Genomic DNA, 22,197 nt, shown 5'->3' with positions numbered 1-22,197 from the left:
GTTCAATATTTTGTATACGAACAGGAATTTCACTTCATTGGCATTCTTTAAAAGCTTTAGCAAATCAAAATTAGTTCCTCCCACTGACTCTTAAGGTAATTATACATACCACAGTCTGATGATTAACTTGAATCACTTCATCGCCAGCATGGATTTTCTTGCACCGATCTGCAGGTGACTGAATATAATATAAAAGAAACGATAAAGAACATAAATTTTATCAGTCATTTCCTGTCTCTGGAAACACTACAAAAAGTTCATCTCCATAAATTAGATTTAAAAATTAATTAAAAATTTCAAGGAATTAAACTAATAAACACGGTTATTAGTATTTAATACACCGTTTTTACCTTCTGAGCCAGTTAAATTAATAAATATAGAAAGAAAAAATTAATAAAAAATAGTTTGCATTCTATGCATAGCTAATGACAACAGAAATGCAAAATAATATATAGATATTTGTTATAAAAGAACACGTTTCTGAGAGCATTACGAAAAAATGATAATTGGTATTAACCTTTGTAAACTTTATACAAGCAACTCTCTTAGGCTCTAGTGGGTAAGTGCTTCAAAAATGCATTTCAAAAAATTATATCTTTTTGTATTTTGATCCTTTCCATTTGATATAAATAATTCACATTAACTTCAACAAATCCATTTCAAGTACATGAATATGATCAGCATCAAAGATTTGAAGTTTGATAATTAAATTGCTAATTTATTTCATCAGTAACACCAATTCTGAATAATCTAGCAAAGCAAATTAAAAGATGGACAGCAATTAGTTCAAATCATGTTACATAACATTCTAAGTGTCTAGTTATAAGAGGATGCTATGTCTCATGTTCTATATAGTGTAATACACTGGACAGTAAAACCACATTCAATGAACTAAAATGCCAATATTTCTGTAGAATGTAATAATCTAACACTTTTTTCCTTTATTCCCAAAAGGGATTAAAAACAAAAACAAACAAACAAAAAAACTTGGTAAGCTAATACTGACAAGTTTTAAGGAGTTTTTAGGAAATTAAAATGAGATGTAAGATAGAAATTTTATATTGCAGGTCTGAGTAATGAATTTAAAATATTATATTTTTCTTCTGTTAGCTACTTATTATTGATTATATGCATTTTAATATGCTTTTGAACATATAGAAAATCTATTTTTATAAAAATGTATTTGTCTAGATAGACGTGTATGTGTTTATCTATCACACACAACCATAAATGCTGTGATACTCTTCGTTATTACCTACTGAAAGCTAAAGAAGAAGAATATGGTAACGTAATCTGCAAAGTACAGTGCTACTTTTGAGACCCTGGAGTTGAACATACTTTAAAAGTGATTTCCAGTTTTTTTATTCATTTCCAATTATTTTTAAAACACAGAAGTCTTGAAACAATGTTAACCTCCATTCAACACATTTTTAAAATTCATAATAAAATTATTTGTCATAGGCTATAATTCAAGATAAGACAACATACCAGGGAGTTCTAGTTACTGAAGTAGTAACACAAGTACATTATTAAGGGGATAGATGAATCTACAATAAAAAACTCTAAGAATAGTGTCATAACAATAATATAATATTTCTATCTCACAGCACCTTTAGGAGGGGGACATATTACCAAGTCAGACAAGTACCATGAAACAATTCTGAAAAGATTGTAAATCATTAATATATTTGTAACTATAGTTGGTTCCTGTGGTATTTGGTTCATGACTGATCTTTCTGAAGGAAAGTATGGAAAAAATATCAAGCAAATGGTTCCAGTCATTATGCAGAAGAAAATGATAGTACATAAAATTCAAAGAAACTGAAACATTTTGCACAGGGAAGTAAAGAAGTCATATAAATTATAGACTTTTAGTTTTAAAAGAGATCCTAGAGATAGAATTTTGTCTAAATGCCTCATTTCACATATATGAAAACTAAGAAACTAGGGCACAGCAAAGCAAAATAACTTACCCACTCTAGTGAGCAGCTTTACTAAGACTCAAGACAGATCTCCTAATTATAAATGACTGAGGTTACCAAAAATACTTAAATATTTTTAAGAAAAAAAGAATCAAAAGATGAACTATTAATATACAGTTCATATCCGAACTACTCCCAGACTCAATCTTTCTTTTGATCACTTATCTATTTATGAAACATCAGTGAGTAATATGAGCAAGACAGTGTTCAACATTTTTTTGCAGATCCGAGACAATATAGAGATCCATTCCTACCGATTCTTCAAGATACAGTTCAAAATAACCATTTCTGTGATTCTTTCTCTGATTTCACTTGGCAGTATTTACTATTCTTCCCTTTGTCCATCCATGCAAATTACACTACTGTTTATAAAGATGAACCCCCACATGCTCTCCACGCCTTGATGGCACCAAACTAGTTTATTTTAAAATTCTTCCAATACCTAGCACCATGCCTGAAACATAGCAGACATGAAGCAGAGGTCTGTTAAATGAACAAATGAATAAATGAATGAATAAATAAATCAGAATGAACAATCAATGACAAGCATATAGTTTGTAGCATCTTAACTGCATTTAAAATTGTTAAAATCTTCATAATATGCATGTTACTGATATTCTTGATCCCTATGACTCTCATATTTAATACCAAATGTGAAGCTGGTCCAACTGCAAATATATATTATATGTTTCACCTTTCACAAGAAACCAAGAGAAGCAGGGAAAAATATCAGTAAGTGATTAAATAGGGGAAGTAGATGAAAAAAATGTTGATTTTTAAAAAGAAAATACTGGTAAAATGTTCAGATCAATAATTTGAGATTGAACTAATTCCACCTCAGTCTTCTTTAAAAGAGCACTGCATAAGCATGCAATTGGCAGAATCTCTAAAATAAAAAAGATAATATATTCAAAGCTCAGTGCCTGTTTATATAATAATAGAATGGAAATCTGAAATAACCAAATGCAAGAACAATGATGTATTACGCCGTTCAACTCTGTCACACTGATCATGTTAATAATATCCAGTATGATCTTCTCTCTCTATAACACAGATAGTTCTCTACAGCATAGCCTTTCTTAGCTTATTTAATTTTCATTACAACCTAGTGAGGTATGTAGTGCAGATAATTTGTTTCCAATTATAATCGAAGAAACTGAAGCAATGAGAGGTTAAATGACTTACCCAAAATTGCACTGCCGTTAAGATGCAGAACTGGTTGTAAGACATAGGCCTGTGGACTTCTGACCCACTGCTTATGGTGGTTCTCAAATATGCCTCAGATTCACTTGTTAAAATAGAATCTCTTACTAAGAAATAGGCTGGTCTCCAGAATTTCTGATTTAGTAGGTCTGGGGTAGGGCCTAACAGTTTGCATCTATAGCAAGTTCCCAAGGGAGGCTAATGCTGGTGTCCAGGAATGTCACTGTGAAAACCACTCAGCTATACCATGCTGCCCTTCCACTGAATTAAGCTGAATTATACTGGAAGTATTCAGAAAACCTGACTTACCTGCTATTCATTTCTCACATGAGTTTAGTTTCTTTAAATAACCAAATCATTTGACAGATGGAAATGAATTCTTTCAGATGTCACAATAACTTGTCATGAATCAGAAAATACAAAGACAAATCTCTGGCTGAAAACACCTGATTTACTTTAAGTAAATAGCTATTCTAAACAAAAAAAAGTGAAATTTGAACAGAATGAATGCTACTAACTCAGTATCTCTTTTAAATTGTATCTACTATCTGTTTATGTCCTTATCCTTAGATGTTAACCTCAATCATGTGAGATATATAACTTGTTAGCAATAAAAGGGAAAAACACAGTTAAAAATTTGAAAGGTTAAAATACTTACATTTTCTGTGGTTCCAGTAATTACATGGAGGCCATCATATGTAGATTTAATATACATACCCTACGAAAAAGACAGCATCAGAAAAGAAAGTGAAGCAATTGGTGAATTTTCAAGTACATTATAACCTCGTTTATATAAAAAAATTACTCTATCGAATTAAAACTGCCACACGCCCCAGAAATAAATCCATGAAGACAGACGCTATCTTTAAACTGGTGAGAAATTACTACCTGAACATTCTGGTTTCTAAAGTTTATCTGAAGAAGCCTATACTCAATTAAGTAACTACTTGATAAGTGAATTGCCTGTGAGACTTATAAAATGCAGCATGGTAATTCAATATTCCTAAGAAAGAAACTCTCTCACTCTCCCCAAAAACCCATACTGCATATTCTGTGGCAAAAAAGTTACAATGGGAAATTAAAATATTGGTATGTTATTAACTTATTATACTTGATATATTATATAATGGAAAGTAGTTTTCTAATGAGACACTTCAATTATAACTGGAACCAGAAGAGTGATAAAATATAATTTACATAAATTTCCTCCTATTTTGTAGTATCCTGTATTTTCCACCTTTCTTATTGATAAAGTTTTACTAATTATATCCAATCATCTCTACATTGATAATTAAAAGGTAGTGTGTATCTGTAGCAATCCCTTCCCCCAGTAAAAAGGACAAGATTCCACTTTCCATTTAAATAGAACCATTTTTAGAAAAAACTTCATTAAAGTTTAAAAATTATACAGAAATCCTGAAATCGTACAAACTTTAAGAGCAAATGGAAACTTTAAATTATGGATAGTGATGGAACTTTATAGAAAAAAAATCACAATAAAGGATTCGCATTTTTAATATTAAATAATTTAAGTAAATCAGAACAAACTAGATGATTCAGTTAATGAGTTTTTGTCCCCTCCAAGGAAGATTGTTACTTTAAATTCATTTTCGGGGAAAAACTACCCAAATTTTACCTATAAAAGTGGTTTGCATTTCAAAATACTGATTTCATAAATAAAAATACTAATATTAATTAACTTCAAATCTGAAATATAGATTTAATAATAACAACCAACAATACCATTTCAGAAAAAGCATACATTTGGTACTTATATGAAGCAATTGCTACAATGTTAATTTCCTATACCTTTGTTAATTATATATTTAGATACCTGAAAATACATGTGTTTTCACTGAAAATAAGAGATTAGAAAAATAAGTAGTAAATTTCATGGTATGGAACTATTGAGAAATCACTGGGTAGATTTTAATTCTAAAAAGTCATATCAGTAATACCATATGTCTAAAATGGCTGAGCCTGGATTGCTAATATGAAACCAAATGAATGCTTATCACTTTATATAAAACAAATAACCTTAACAAAAGTACAATCAGAATTTAATTAATGGATTGGCCAGTAGTTTTTGGCTATGACAACATGGTAATATTCAGCCTTACACTGGTGACAGGTATACAACATACTTAATTTGAAGGTAACATTTACTCCATTATTTACTGATCGGTAAATATAATAGTATTATTTTAGAACTTAGAAGAGGACAAGATCTCCGCAAATATTTTTCATTCAGGAATTAACAATATTATATCAGATTAATAAAGGATTTTAAAATACAGTCATGTGATGCATAATGACGTTCTGGTTAATAATGAACCATATATACGATGGTGGTCCCATATAATTATGTAATGATATTTTTATTGTACCTTTTCCGTGTTTAGATATGTTTAGATACACAGATACTTAACACTGTGTCACAATTGCCTACAGTATTCAGTACAGTAACATGCTATACAGGTTTGTAGACTAGGAGCAATAGGCTCTATCATCTAGCCTAGGTTTGTAGTAGGCTGTACTATCTAGGTTTGTGCAAGTACACTCTATGATGTTCACATAATGATGAAATTGCCTAAGGATGCATTTCTCAGAACGGAATCCCGTCATTAAATGAAGCATGACTGCACATTTGTAAGAGCTAGAGAGTAAATTTTTCATGGTGTTTTTTGTTTGTTTGTTTTGTTTTGTTTTGAGACGGAGTTTCACTCTTGTCCCCCAGGCTGGAGTGCAGTGGTAGAATCTCGGCTCACTGCAACCTCTGCCTCCTGGGTTCAAGTGACTGTCCTGCCTCAGCCTCCCGAGTTGCTGGGATTACAGGCGCTCGCCACCACGCCCAGCTAATTTTTGTATTTTTAGTAAAGACGGGGTTTTACCATGTTGGCCAGGCTGGTCTAGAACTCCTGACCTCAGGTGATCTGCCTGCCTCGGCCTCTCACACTGCTAGGATTATAGACGTAAGCCACCGTGCCTGGCCAATTTTTAGTTTTTGACATATAAGGGTTGTGAGAGGATAAAGTGGAAAAAGTGAACAAAACAAAATACACTGTTCGGACACACAAAACAATTATCATCCATCATTATCTATCACCATCATTAATATCTACTTGTTACAATGTGCCAGGGATTGTTTTAAATGTCTTGCACTTATTTCACAATAGTCTATGTGGTGGAAACTATCATTATCTCTGTTTTAGACATAAGGAAACCGAGGCACAGAGAGGCTGGGGAGTCTGCCCAAGGTGGTGAAGCCAGCTTTCAAGCCCAGGCAGTCTGACTCCAGAGTCCACACTCTCAACAACTGGGCTCCTGATTTATGGCTTTATTTACATTTAGGAGAGTTGTACACCTTAACTTTTCTTATCAGAATATTTGACGACTGTAGATATTAAAGTCAAACATTCACTTTTTAATATCTGTTCTAAAAGACTAAGACCACTTTAGCAAACATGTAGTATATGAAATGTAGCTAAAAGAATAACTGAGATTGATATTTTACAAATTCATTTCAATTACCCATCTCTCTTTGAGGCAGGATAGGTAGTCAAGGAATTAACATGTCCTTGGAATTTGGCAACTGTGGCGAATGTATGGTTAACACAATAAGCCCCAGCATTCACACTGTAGTCAAGCTCATTCAAGCACAGCTAGGAAATTTCCCCCGGAGGGAGCATGTGCATTTTGATTTTACCTGTCCTCAAACTAAGCCTTTGCTCATTATAATAGTAAAAAGCACACCCCTGGGTGGAGATTTAAGATGCTAAAGAGACATGCAACGTATGAACAGGCATGTACAGCTACTGTGCACGTGCACACCCAGAGGACCACCCAGAACATGCTTACTAGTAACAGCTCTTCCCACCTCCTTATAAATAATCACGTAAGACTCCCATAAAGGGAGTCTCCCTAGTGCCAGTCTTGGCGGTCTCATTCTCAGGAGCAGCCTGCCCTGAATCCTCTCTCAGGGTGTACTGGCTATTCTGCACCTAACTTTCACAATATTCTTTTTCCTTTGCAATAAATTGCTCTATGCTACATCTCCTTTGCTGTTTATCTCTTGTTTAAGTTCTTTTAAACTAAGAAGAACCAAGGTTTCACAACAGCTGTCAACATCTTGACAACTGTAAGCAGAAGTTGATTCTATTTTTCTCCATGTATCTTTCAATACTGTGCACTATTGACTACGAATTAAAGGTGTTTGACAAGAGTTCTAAATGATTCTATAAATGATGAGGTCATAAAGAAAGCCTAATATTTAAAGAAAAATGTTCAGAAAAGACACTGTAGTTATTGGGATAATAAAAAATCATGGAAACAGCATAGCTATGACTCTAAATTTATCTGTGTATAATTATTACAAATACCAGGAACTTAACTGACAATTGTAAGCCAAAGACAGTATCTAGTAGTAATAGGAAGAGGATCTCATCATGAAAACATTGTACAATTTATATTAAAGCTAATTTTTTCAGATGAATAAAAATTTTAAATGCTTAGAGATGTATCTACATATAGACATAAAGCAATAGGGTAGAAATAAAACAAATTTTTAAATGCCACAAGAATAAAGATATTTTGTTTTATGTAACATTTTCATTTCTAAACTCAATAAACCATGTTGTAACTGCTTTTAATAATCAAAACTGACTTCTTTGTCTTTTTTAATCTCCCTCTCATAGTAGTAATGAGAAAAATGGCCAAAAGTCAGGCACCAAAAGAAAGAGAAGAAATAAGTTGCTTGGATGAGTTTCAAACTAATCATCTTTTGAATAAGAAGGGGTCTAGAGAAATACATCTGATTCGTTGTTCACCTCTGAGAAAGGGCCAAACAGCAGGAGGACATGTAATTCAAATGACTCTTTTTCTGGAACCGTGACAAATATGGCTTTCCATTTCATCAAAACCTTCATTCCTCCTTTTCTCTTTTTAAAAATTCATTAATTAATTCTAGAGCTGACTTGCACAGCTCCCTCTCTCCTGCTCAGGTTGCCAAAATGACATTTCCTTTGCTCTGTCTCCAAATGTTGGTTAACCAACAGGAGCCAAAGCAACCTCTCAGTCAAGTTGGTGGAATAAGGCATATTTGGAGATGGTCCAAGTACCTAAATAGAAAAAGAACTCCCTGAGGCCAAGAGGTTTCCCCAGGGATGACCCCAGTCCCTTCCTCTCTATTCGGCTCATGCCTTGGCTCTGATCCAGTTTTGTTGTTTCAATAGCTCTCATTTTCCTTCCTTTAATTTTCTGCTAATTATTGTTGTTTAAAGGCACTTTAGAAGAAAGTTTCATATGGTTCAATCATAATTAAGGTTGTTTCTCACCAGTCCTTACAATGCTTTAGGACTGTTAAACCTAAGAAATTCTAGGAGATTTGACTAATTAGAAAGCTGATAAACGATGTATCCAGTTTATCAGCAGGAGAACAAATCAGTTATCTTTTGCCTATGAGACATGTTCTGTCCTAAAATTGGAAGAACACCTTCTGTGGATATTTCTAAGCTAATTAAATTTCATTAAATCTTGGTATTCTCCCACCGCTTTCTATTTCTTTCCTTCATTTATCATTTAGACATTTACTATGGCTAATTACCAAAATCCTAAATCAAAATCCTAAAATTGGTTTATTTCAAATGTGACTGACTGAACTTATTTAAACGTGACTGAATTTTAAAATGATACCTTGAATAAGCCATGTAAATTCACTGTTTAGTACTTCCCCTTTGATATGAATCACAAAAAATAGTTTTATACTTAACTCTTTTTATTAATATTCAACATTTTAAGTTTTTCTTTTCCTTCCTTTCAATTCCCAGTGAAGTGCTGCCCATTGTCCTTTAAAAACAAATTTCTCTAAGTAATTTCAGTTTTAAAGTCATCCTCCTAAGCTTCTCATACCTCTGTTTAGCAATTCAAAATTTGAATGTGGAATAATAAAAAAAGCTTTGTTCAGATGTACTTCATCTAGATTTACCTGGACTTAAACCCTGTCTCCGTTATTTATTATCTATATGTGATACAGAGCAAACTGGTGAATATATGCAATTTTATTTTCACATTTGCAAAATGAGAAAATTAATATCTACTCTATAGAGGTGTGAGAAAAATACCTGGCAAATGGTGGGCATTCATTTCTTTTCTCTTCTAGCTCTCTCCTAAACTGTTTAACTGAACCTGGTTCTTAGCATTTTAAGTTCCCAGATCTACCTCTTTCAAATGAAAACAATAAAGGACCTGTCCAGGGCTATACCTTCCTTAAAAAATCAAGATTTCATAAAGCCCATTAATTAGCATTGTTTTGACTTACTTTACAAGGTTATTTCTCCCAATGATTTCAGTGGAAATTAGAGAAAAAAAGTCAGGCTTTTTTCTTTTTAGAACCACAGACTAAGAGCCAGAAGGAACTTTAAAGATGATCTCCTCCTCTCCCTCACCTACATGACTAGATCGAGGCCAAGGTGGTTAAATTTACTCTCCCATCTCTTCAAGATCACTCTCATAGTTATATTTTATGTAAGTTATTTGTTATTTGTATCTGGGTGTTCTGACTTCTAGTTTAATACAATGTTGTATTAGTTCATAATTTTTCACTCTAAAAATCATGCTTAGGGGACTTCCTTTCTCTTATAACTACTAAAAGGGGACATATAGAAAGGCCAATCCTTATTGCTATAGATTGAAGTGTTTTAAAAATAAAACTGGACTTTGTAGATGTAACTAAAAGGAATAAAAAATTTTTAGATTATAATTACTTAAAAGAAGTTCTAAATGTAATCAACATTAGATAAAGCACTTACAGATTACAATGATGGCATGCTATGTCTGATATGCTGATTTTCATCATATTCCTTCCCAGGAAAACACCCATAAAAGCCACAACAGCACTAGGAACTACAGATAACCAGAATTAATTTGCCACATATCCGGAGAAAACTTACTCTCTAGGATAGATGGCCTCAAACTGAAAAATCAGTGGTAGTCAATAAAGGCTTTGCCTTCTGAACATTTATATAGATGTATGAAAAAGAAAAGCCACAGAAAAAGTTAAACCTGCTTAGAGATCTTAAAGAATATATTATCTGAATTCGATTATTAACGCTAGTTGTCAAGATTTCTATTTTCCAAAATATCATTAATTGGTAAATTCATATACAGGGAGAAAGTGGAAACACTATAGCACCAAACTAACATGTAATAGTTGTGTAGTAGTTAAGATATTCTCTAGCCAGTTTCTTGTTTTTTGTCTCAATATCAATTTTTATATGCTTTCTTCCTATAGACTTATATTTTAAAAAATCTCGGGGGTGGAGCCTGCAGTGAGCCGAGATCGCGCCACTGCACTCCAGCCTGGGCGACAGCGAGACTCTGTCTCAAAAAAAAAAAAAAAAAAAAAAAAAGTCTCTCTCTTGGGTTAAATCTAGAACCAATACACTTTTTAATCAGGTGAACAAAATATCAAACATGATTATATCTATTATTACATAATAAAAAAATACAACTCATAGACATCTAGTGTTGGCAATATCCACATATCCACGTGCTTACTTACCCTTCTAAGAATGAATGTGAGTTATAAAGAATATCAGTTTTGTTTAGCTAACCCACCCTAGGGGAAGGAATAACTATTAAAACCAGAACAAACCAAAGTAAAACAAACAAAACAAACAAACAAAACACCTACTTTCATGAGCAGGTAACATTGTGGTGTTTATTATAAAACTCTTAAACTTCCTTTAAACCTAAGGAACTTTGGTGGGGAGGGAGGTGAAAGAATGTAATTGAAGCTAAATGAGTACCAAATTAAATTAATTCAGAAGTCACCATTTTCAATTCTCCTTCATTTTCATTTATCTTCATAAAACTTCTTATCCTGTATCACAAACTTCTACTACCGTAACTCCTCCAGGAAAAAAATACCAAAATGTTCAGTGTCTGTTGAAATTCATAGATTCCCACATTCAGAGGCTGCTTTGTCCACATCATTAGCTCTCTACTGATGGATGGTGGTTTTGATAAACATGGTATCTCTTACCAGCCCTTCGCTTGGTTTGATGTTTGCCAGTTGAATCACTTCCAGGTGAGCAGACTGTGAAACCAGAGGATCTGATGACAGGGATATGATGTGGTCACAGACTCCAGAAAGAGTTTTACACTGGAAGCACAAAAAGAAAAATAGTTGTGGTAAATACATGTTGTAAGTAACATATAAATCACCTTTTGTAATAACGTTTTTATAAGGAAAAATAAAAGAAACAGTAGAAGAAAGTAACTGGCATTTTATTCTGTAAAATCTGTACAAAGAAATTCAGGTGAAATGGAAACACATTTACACACAACACACCTATATTCTAAATTATGAGTGTAAGAACTATATGCCAAAATATTCATTAGTTATGGTTATACTGTTTCTATTATTTGATTTACCATACCTACAAAAAATGATGGTTAAACAAACTTAACCTGAGAACCTCTTGATTACAACCATAAGATTGAACTGAACACTATAAAAATCTCGAAGTCTTTTAATTCATGGTCAGAAGTTAAAAAAATCTGGCCAAGATCCAGGAAAGATGAATCTTCCAAATATGCTTAACAAACTCTTCCTACTTATTTATCTAGACTTTCCTGCCCAACTCTGTATAGTTTCCCACCTCCTCCAGGCAAAGTCTCAATCCTTTCTCAGTATTCTATGAACAATCTGAAACTGCGAAACTATTTTATTCTGAATCCCTCTGAGGCAGGTACCATGCCCTACTCATCTCTGTCTTCTTATCTTTTTCCCTCCACCCCCACCTACCACCTACATCAGGTAGACAAATCCTACAAAATACAAAGCATTCAATAAATATTAGTGGAATGAAATGAAGAGCAAATGAGCTTAAACAATTAGTAGAGTGGCTTTACTAAGGACAGAAAGCTAGCGGTTTTGTCAGGATAAATCCATTCATGCTAACTGTATGAAATAATAAATGTAGAATATGTGTTACAGCTATCATGGTATTTTAAGGTTTACACATGGCAAAATCATGAAGAAAGTAGAATATGAGTGAAGAAGCTTGAAATATACTGCCCTAAAATATGCTGGCCCTCAGATGCTTCACAGACTCTCATTGTATTTACTGAAGCCCGGTTTTCATCATTTGAAACTTTTTTGTTGCTTTAACTATAGGAGGGACTATTATTTTGCAATCAAGGTATTATCATCTATCCATCTCCAACATGTTACATTTGTTCTGTAGCCACTGTTATTAGTCTACTGTGAGGTAGACAGTGTTAACCCAAAATATCTGAGACAAATCTCAGTCAATTTAGGAAGTTTATTTTGCCAAGGTTAAGGACATGCCCGTGACAGCCTCAGTAGGTCCTGATGACATGTACCCATGGTGACTGGAGTACAGCTTGCTTTTACACATTTTAGAGATACATGAGACATCAGTCAATATGTGTAAGATGTACATTGCTTCAGTCCTGTAAGGCAGGACAACTGGAAGTGGGGGCTTCCAGGTTAGAAGTAGATAAGAGACAAAAGGTTGCATTCTTTTGAGTCTTTGATCAGCCTTCCACTGAATACAAAATTTAGTCTGGCTCAGTGAATCTGCATTTTTATATAAACAAAGAGGGCAGAGGAAGCAATCAGATATGCATTTGTCTCAGGTAAGCCTCAGAGGAATGACTGAGTTCTGTCTGTCCTTTGTCCACAAGGTATTCCCTTGTGGGCAAATTGTGAGGGAGGTATGTAGCTTCTTATCTTTGCAGCTATCTTATTTAGAAATAAAATGGGAGGCAGGTTTGACTGACATTGTTCCCAGCTTGACTTTTCCCTTGGCTTAGTGATTTGGGGATCCCGAGATTTATTTTCCCTTCACAACAGTTTCTCCTGTCTGGTCAAGATAATAAGAACTCTCTTTTTATTTACTATGTTCTGTTCTTGGTCCATGGCCTCACTTTTTGCTGGGCTCGGATTCCTTACACTAAAGAAGCTGTCATGCTAAATTTCCCTAATTGTGCTAGTGCTTTTTGCATCTGCTTCTCAAGTCTGTACTTTTATTGTGTCTATCAGCCCCTAAAGATAGACAGCCTCATGGTACCAATACCCATAGAAAGAACATGGGATTGATCTGAAGACAGATGTGGGCAATCACCACACTGCCAATGATTGCTGTGTGATGATAAACAAGTTATTTTATATCCTTGAGATTCACTTTCCTCAGATAGAAAATGAAATGAGCTAATAAAGATTACTTTATATGGCTGACATGCTAAGACATGATAATGCGTTAAAAAGAGTCCAATATGGCTCCTATCCAAAAAAGACACCCAATAAATGCTTTTTCCTCCTCTGTTGCTTTCTCAACCCTCAAAATGCTGAAATCCTATTCATGGTATGAATTATCTCATTATTCTTAATTGAATTACCTTGCTGACCATCTTACAATGATCAGTAATTACACTGGTTAGTCTAGCTGCATGGCCATGATGGAGAGTTCACATCTCTTTACTCTCTCTGATGTTCAGGTCTCAATGCTCTTAGATACAATGAAGGTATTTACTCTGAAAAGCTGCTAGGCAAAGTGCCAACAGGAAGATCATTCCCCTGAAATAGGAAACCCTTCAGGGCCAGTTTTGTGGGAGGGTGACTTGCGCAGTTGCACATGGGCCTACACTTGGTTTTATGCTCTGCTGTTGCTATCCTGGAATTCTTAATTGTTTTTGAACAATGGGCTTCGCATTTTCATTTTGTACTAGGTCTCACAAATTATGTGGCCCATCCTGGAATCCCATTCTCTGTATTTTTAAAAATTTGTCTTAAAAATATACATCAGCAGCCATGGAGAAAGGACAGAATGGCAGTACTTAACATATAAAAACTGGCTGCGGTTCAAATTGTATGTTTGACAGGAAGAAAAATAATGGCAGAATTAAATCTTTTAGCTATTCCTTCCCTTCCCTATGTGGTTATATTTTCATTCTTATTTTCTCTTTATCTCAAGTAGGGGAGATAACATTGTGAATGCTGAAGGGTTCCTATACAGGATACTTGGATAGCATGCTAATCTGAAGGGTACGAAGTCAGTATGTTAAAAAGAACCCTTGTGGTTTCTACAAATTGAAGCATATTTCAAAAGAGTCCAATATATAAATAGGAAAGTAATGGATGTATATAAATGGCTCTCTGTCTATATATACATATGTATATTTCTTACAACATTCAAGGCCTCATATAACACTCTTGTAATGAGCAACAGTAGCTCTCCTATTCAGGCACTGGTAGTTTTATAGAACTGGGGTGGGAAAAGGAAAGGCAGAAATACCAGACTGTAGACATTTTAGGGAAAAGAAAATACCAATTAAATTCATCATATTAAGTTGCAAAAACGTCTTCTCAGATTCCTCTTGAGTAATTTTGTTTGCCAAATGCTTGCTATGTGCTAGGTGCTGCTAGGAATACAAAAGGTGAGTAAACACATTGACTTTACCAGCAAAGCTATCAGGTGTTAACAGATTTAAGATCTTAAAAAATATAATTAGAAAAGAAACCCCATTAGAACCTTGCTTCCTATTTTAGAGATAATATACTAGAAACTTCATATTGTAGCATTTGGCACTTAACTAAATAAGGCAATTAGAAGGGGTATAAAATGGTCTTGCTTTACATGCTAATTCTATACTCATTACTGCATCATACATCAAGTTACTGCAGGAAACCACATTAGCAGTACTATAGGAAAGTTCCAGGGAAGTTATTTAACGTATCTTATAAAACCCGAATTTGGTCAATGCTATTCATTAAGTGAAATCATGTGAGATATTATATTATTATAATTTATATATTAAAACACAATATTATCTATTACTACCTAAGCATATTCTAGAAAAAGAAAATTATAAAATAGCAAGAAAAATACATTTTTATTATAATTCAACAACATTATTATTAGATATAATTTGAAGATCACCTACCATGTGTCTGGCACAATGCTAAATACTTCATATTTATTATCTCGTTTATCCTAATAACAACTTCCTAAAGTAGGTATTACAGCCAGTTTAACAGATGTGAGAAGGAGGCTAAATAGACCAAGGTCATTAGCATGGCAGAAGGACTTGAATTCCTAATCATTATTGTGCTAATTCTGTTTCTATGCTTAGCTCTGGACTTTTTTTGATCATTTTGTACTGTTTATTTATTTTTTTTTATTTTTATTTTTTTTTTATTCTCTAAGATTTTTTTTTTTTAATTTTTTTATTTTTTTATTATACTTTAGGGTTTTAGGGTACATGTGCACAATGTGCAGGTTTGTTACATATGTATCCATGTGCCATGTTGATTTCCTGCACCCATTAACTCGTCATTTAGCATTAGGTGTATCTCCTAATGCTGTCCCTCCCCCCTCCCCCCACCCCACAACAGTCCCCGGAGTGTGATGTTCCCCTTCCTGTGTCCATGAGTTCTCATTGTTCAATTCCCACCTATGAGTGGGAACATGCGGTGTTTGGTTTTTTGTCCTTGCGATAGTTTACTGAGAATGATGTTTTCCAGTTTCATCCATGTCCCTACAAAGGACACGAACTCATCATTTTTTATGGCTGCATAGTATTCCATGGTGTATATGTGCCACATTTTCTTAATCCAGTCTATCGTTGTTGGACATTTGGGTTGGTTCCAACTCTTTGCTATTGTGAATAGTGCCGCAATAAACATACGTGTGCATGTGTCTTTATAGCAGCATGATTTATAGTCCTTTGGGTATATACCCAGTAATGGGATGGCTGGGTCAAATGGTATTTCTAGTTCGAGATCCCTGAGGAATCGCCACACTGACTTCCACAATGGTTGAACTAGTTTACAGTCCCACCAACAGTGTCAAAGTGTTCCTATTTCTCCACATCCTCTCCAGCACCTGTTGTTTCCTGATTTTTTAATGATGGCCATTCTAACTGGTGTGAGATGGTATCTCACTGTGGTTTTGATTTGCATTTCTCTGATGGCCAGTGATGAGGAGCATTTCTTCATGTGTTTTTTGGCTGCATAAATGTCTTCTTTTGAGAAGTGTCTGTTCATGTCCTCTGCCCACTTTTTGATGGGGTTGTTTGTTTTTTTCTTGTAAATTTGTTTGAGTTCATTGTAGATTCTGGATATTAGCCCTTTGTCAGATGAGTAGGTTGCAAAAATTTTCTCCCATTCTGTAGGTTGCCTGTTCACTCTGATGGTAGTTTCTTTTGCTGTGCAGAAGCTCTTTAGTTTAATGAGATCCCATTTGTCGATTTTGGCTTTTGTTGCCATTGCTTTTGGTGTTTTAGACATGAAGTCCTTGCCCACGCCTATGTCCTGAATGGTATTGCCTAGGTTTTCTTGTAGGATTTTAATGGTTATAGGTCTAACATATAAGTCTTTAATCCATCTTGAATTAATTTTTGTATAAGGTGGAAGGAAGGGATCCAGTTGCAGCTTTCTACATATGGCTAGCCAGTTTTCCCAGCACCATTTATTAAATAGGGAATCCTTTCCCCATTTCTTGTTTTTGTCAGGTTTGTCAAAGATCAGATAGTTGTAGCTATGCGGCATCATTTCTGAGGGCTCTGTTCTGTTCCATTGATCTATGTCTCTGTTGTGGTACCAGTACCATGCTGTTTTGGTTACTGTAGCCTCGTAGTATAGTTTAAAGTCAGGTAGCGTGATGCCTCCAGCTTTGTTCTTTTGGCTTAGGATTGACTTGGCGATGCGGGCTCTTTTTTGGTTCCATATGAACTTTAAAGTAGTTTTTTCCAATTCTGTGAAGAAAGTCACTGGTAGCTTGATGGGGATGGCATTGAATCTATAAATTACCTTGGGCAGTATGGCCATTTTCACGATATTGATTCTTCCAACCCATGAGCATGGAATGTTCTTCCATTTGTTTGTATCCTCTTTTATTTCATTGAGCAGTGGTTTGTAGTTCTCCTTGAAGAGGTCCTTCACATCCCTTGTAAGTTGGATTCCTAGGTATTTTATTCTCTTTGAAGCAATTGTGAATGGGAGTTCACTCATGATTTGGCTCTCTGTTTGTCTGTTATTGGTGTACAAGAATGCTTGTGATTTTTGTACATTAATTTTGTATCCTGAGACTTTGCTGAAGTTGCTAATCAGCTTAAGGAGATTTTGGGCTGAGACAATGGGGTTTTCTAGATATACAATCATATCATCTGCAAACAGGGACAATTTGACTTCCTCTTTTCCTAATTGAATACCCTTTATTTCCTTCTCCTGCCTGATTGCTCTGGCCAGAACTTCCAGCACTATGTTGAATAGGAGCGGTGAGAGAGGGCATCCCTGCCTTGTGCCAGTTTTCAGAGGGAATGCTTCCAGTTTTTGCCCATTCAGTATGATATTGGCTGTGGGTTTGTCGTAGATAGCTCTTATTATTTTGAGATACGTCCCATCAATACCTAATTTATTGAGAGTTTTTAGCATGAAGGGTTGTTGAATTTTGTCAAACGCCTTTTCTGCATCTATTGAGATAATCATGTGGTTTTTGTCTTTGGTTCTGTTTATATGCTGGATTACATTTATTGATTTGCGTATGTTGAACCAGCCTTGCATCCCAGGGATGAAGCCCACTTGATCATGGTGGATAAGCTTTTTGATGTGCTGCTGGATTCGGTTTGCCAGTATTTTATTGAGGATTTTTGCATCAATGTTCATCAAGGATATTGGTCTGAAATTCTCTTTTTTGGTTATGTCTCTGCCAGGTTTTGGTATCAGGACGATGCTGGCTTCGTAAAATGTGTTAGGGAGGATTCCCTCTTTTTCTATCGATTGGAATAGTTTCAGAAGGAATGGTACCAGTTCCTCCTTGTACCTCTGGTAGAATTCAGCTGTGAATCCATCAGGTCCTGGACTCTTTTTGGTTGGTAAGCTATTGATTATTGCCACAATTTCAGAACCTGTTATTGGTCTATTCAGAGATTCAACTTCTTCCTGGTTTAGTCTTGGGAGGGTGTATTTGTCGAGGAATTTATCCATTTCTTCTAGATTTTCTAGTTTATTTGCATAGAGGTGTTTGTAGTATTCTCTGATGGTAGATTGTATTTCTGTGGGATCAGTGGTGATATCCTCTTTTTAGTTTTTTATTGCATCTATTTGATTCTTCTCTCTTTTCTTCTTTATTAGTCTTGCTAGCGGTCCATCAATTTTGATCTTTTCAAAAAACCAGCTCCTGGATTCATTAATTTTTTGAAGGGTTTTTTGTGTCTCTATTTCCTTCAGTTCTGCTCTGATTTTAGTTATTTCTAGCCTTCTGCTAGCTTCTGAATGTGTTTGCTCTTGCTTTTCTAGTTCTTTTAATTGTGATGTTAGGGTGTCAATTTTGGATCTTTCCTGCTTTCTCTTGTGGGCATTTAGTGCTATAAATTTCCCTCTACACACTGCTTTGAACGTGTCCCAGAGATTCTGGTATGTTGTGTCTTTGTTCTCATTGGTTTCAAAGAACATCTTTATTTCTGCCTTCATTTCATTATGTACCCAATAGTCATTCAGGAGCAGGTTGTTCAGTTTCCATGTAGTTGAGCGGTTTTGACTGAGTTTCTTAATCCTGAGTTCTAGTTTGATTGCACTGTGGTCTGAGAGACAGTTTGTTATAATTTCTGTTCTTTTACATTTGCTGAGGAGAGCTTTACTTCCAACTATGTGGTCAATTTTGGAATAGGTGTGGTGTGGTGCTGAAAAAAATGTATATTCTGTTGACTTGGGGTGGAGAGTTCTGTAGATGTCTATTAGGTCCACTTTATGTAGAGCTGAGTTCAATTCCTGGATATCCTTGTTAACTTTCTGTCTCGTTGATCTGTCTAATGCTGACAGTGGGGTGTTAAAATCTCCCATTATTATTGTATGGGAGTTTAAGTCCCTTTGTAGGTCACTGAGGACTTGCTTTATGAATCTGGGTGCTCCTGTGTTGGGTGCATATATATTTAGGATAGTTAGCTCTTCTTGTTGAATTGATCCCTTTACCATTATGTAATGGCCTTCTTTGTCTCTTTTGATCTTTGTTGGTTTAAAGTCTATTTTATCAGAGACTAGGATTGCAACCCCTGCCTTTTTTTGTTTTCCAGTTGCTTGACAGATCTTCCTCCATCCCTTTATTTTGAGTCTATGTGTGTCTCTGCACGTGAGATGGGTTTCCTGAATACAGCACACTGATGGGTCCTGAATCCTTATCCAGTTTGCCAGTCTGTGTCTTTTGATTGGAGCATTTAGCCCATTTACATTTAACGTGAATATTGTTATGTGTGAATCTGATCCTGTCATTATGATGTTAGTTGGTTATTTTGCTCATTAGATGCTATAGTTTCTTCCTAGTCTTGATGGTCTTTACAGTTTGGCATGTTTTTGCATTTTGTACTGTTTAAAATCAATGTCTACATTAGATGGATGTTATATAACATGTTTAAATTACATAGTATAATATAAGGCAGGCTTGCAAGTGTTCTTGCAATTTAGAATGTAGTTTAGATAAGGAATATTAGAACTGAGACTGTGAAAGACATGGCTGTCTGGGAAAACTTAGAGCAATTTACCAGCAAATGGACAACTCTATACTAGCTAGAAGATGACTAGTAACCACTGTTATTATTTGCTATTTTTGCAATATTCATACCAAATTTTTTTATTTTATTTTTACTTTATTTTATTTTTGAGATGGAGTCTTGCTCTGTCGCCCAGGCTGGAGTGCAGTGGCGGCTCACTGCAACCTCCGCCTCCCGGGTTCAGGCAAGTCTCCTGTCTCAGCCTCCTGAGTAGTTGGGACTACAGGCGCACGCCACCACGCCCGGCTACTTTTCGTATTTTTAGTAGAGACAGGGTTTCATCATATTGGCCAGGATGGTCTTTAACTCCTGACCTCAGGTGGTGATCCACCTACTTCGGTCTCCCAAAGTGCTGGGATTGCAGGCGTGAGCCACTGCACCCAGCCCCCAAAGTATTTTAAATTATATTTATCTTTATTTCTAAAAATAGAAGAAAAATTTGTACCTAAAATTAAATACTAGTAAATGATATGCCTTATAAAAGCTACAGAGAACATGAAATGGAAATAAATGTTTAACTGACTTTCTGGATTATTCTTCCAAGTATACTGGAACAAATGAATAAAAATATCTTTAGTTTAAAAAGTCAGAAAATTCATTTGATGCAGGAAAGAACTCAAGGCTGATAAGGTTAAAAAAAAGCTTTACAAAAAGAAATTTATACTTTTTGGGTATATATGTATATACAAGGAATAAGAATATAAAATATAAAATCAAGATAAATTAAGGAAACAACAGATAGATATACATCTTAAGATGGCAACAATAATGTGAAAGTTACATTTTAAATACAGTTTAAACAATTCAGGCTTCTTATCAATAGCATGGAAAATAGTAATGAAAGTTTATTTTGATAAACAGTTGTGTACATGTTTAAATATTTATTGATAAAAATAATATTTCAATTAAAATGTCTAAAGAATAAAGTATGTTTTTTTTTTTTTTTTTTTTTTGAGACAGAGTCTCACACTGTCACCAGGGCTGGAGGGCAGTGATGCAATCTCAGCTCACTGCAACCTCTGCCTCCTGGGTGCAAGCGATTCTTCTGCCTTAGCCTCCCAAGTAGCTGGGACTACAGGTGTGCACCACTATGCCCAGCTAATTTTTTGTATTTTTAGTAGAGATGGGGTTTCACCATGTTGGCCAGGCTGGTCTCGAACTCCTGACCTTGTGATTTGCCTGCCTCGGCCTCCCAAAGTGCTGGGATTACAGGCATGGGCCACTGCGCCCAGCCAGTATGTTTTTATTTTATTGTTTTATTTGAATATTAGTATAATTCAGTATCATAAGTTCTGCAACTCTGTGCCAATGTAGGATGACATGTGCATTGTACTGGGGGAACAAGGGAGGCTTTGTTTTTTATAAAATATCATACATTTATTCTGATATGTAGTTGTGAGAACTGTAAGTATATGCCTCACTAAATATAGTATGTTTAGTATCTTAGTACTTGACAGATTTCTGTTGAGCTAGAAATTTTGCACTCTTATGATGGTTCCCTAACAAGACACAACTGTTGAACAATCATAGGTAACTTTGAAAGAGTAACATTCAGAAACAGAATTTAAGTTAGTATTTAAAATTATTATTCTATATACACATTCTCCAACACAGGAAGAATTTCATATATATATGTGTATATATATATATATATATATATATACATATATATACACACACACACACACACACATATATATATGCACACATATATATACATATATATATTTTATCATACTTTAAGTTCTAGGGTACATGTGCACAACGTGCAGGTTTGTTACATATGTATACATGTGCCATGTTCGTGTGCTGCACCCATTAACTTGTCATTTACATTAGGTATATCTCCTAATGCCATCCCTCCCCACTCCCCCAACCCCACAACAGGCCCCAGTGTGTGATGTTCCCCTTCCTGTGTCCATGTGTTCTCATTGTTCAATTCCCACCTATGAGTGATTGTTCAATTCCCATCTATGAGTGAGAACATGCAGTGTTTGGTTTTTTGTCCTTGCGATAGTTTGCTGAGAATGATGGTTTCCAGCTTCATCCATGTCCCTACAAAGGACGTGAACTCATCATTTTTTATGGCTGCATACTATTCCATGGTGTATATATGCCACATTTTCTCAATCCAGTTGTGTCTTGTTAGGGAACCATCATAAGAGTGCAAAATTTCTAGCTCAACAGAAATCTGTCAACAAATCTGTTGGACATTTGGGTTGGTTCCAAGTCTTTGCTATTGTGAGTAGTGCCGTAATAAACATAACGTGCAACACAGGAAGAATTTCTTGTTCATACAAGTACAGAGAATTGAAGGAGAAACAACTTTTTAAACTTGAAAAACTAATGTAATAGAATAAAATTCCAATTTTAACCCAATATTAAAATTATATTTATATACCACAAAGATTAAGATTTTCAAATAGCTTCAGAAAGCAAA

The 22,197-nt window shown here is 34.9% G+C and overlaps 1 protein-coding gene across 8 annotated transcripts in view; it reads right to left on the bottom strand.

The window, feature by feature from the left end:
• CNKSR2 (connector enhancer of kinase suppressor of Ras 2) overlaps nucleotides 1-22,197 on the bottom strand; it is a 283,752-nt gene that overhangs the window by 154,856 nt on the left and 106,699 nt on the right. For all 8 annotated transcript variants that reach the window (XM_055268902.2, XM_055268903.2, XM_055268904.2 and 5 more), the window contains exons 6-8: nucleotides 11,227-11,346; nucleotides 3,844-3,903; nucleotides 110-178 (exon numbers count right to left, since the gene is read on the bottom strand). In XM_055268902.2, the coding sequence (XP_055124877.1) occupies nucleotides 110-178; nucleotides 3,844-3,903; nucleotides 11,227-11,346 (249 nt within the window). The remainder of the gene's footprint in view (nucleotides 1-109; nucleotides 179-3,843; nucleotides 3,904-11,226; nucleotides 11,347-22,197) is intronic.

Source organism: Symphalangus syndactylus, chromosome X (assembly GCF_028878055.3).
Source record: "Symphalangus syndactylus isolate Jambi chromosome X, NHGRI_mSymSyn1-v2.1_pri, whole genome shotgun sequence".
NCBI classification, from domain to species: Eukaryota; Metazoa; Chordata; class Mammalia; order Primates; family Hylobatidae; genus Symphalangus; species Symphalangus syndactylus.
The sequence above is the reverse complement of the archived record's forward strand: the minus strand, read 5'-3'. Positions and strand labels throughout refer to the sequence as shown.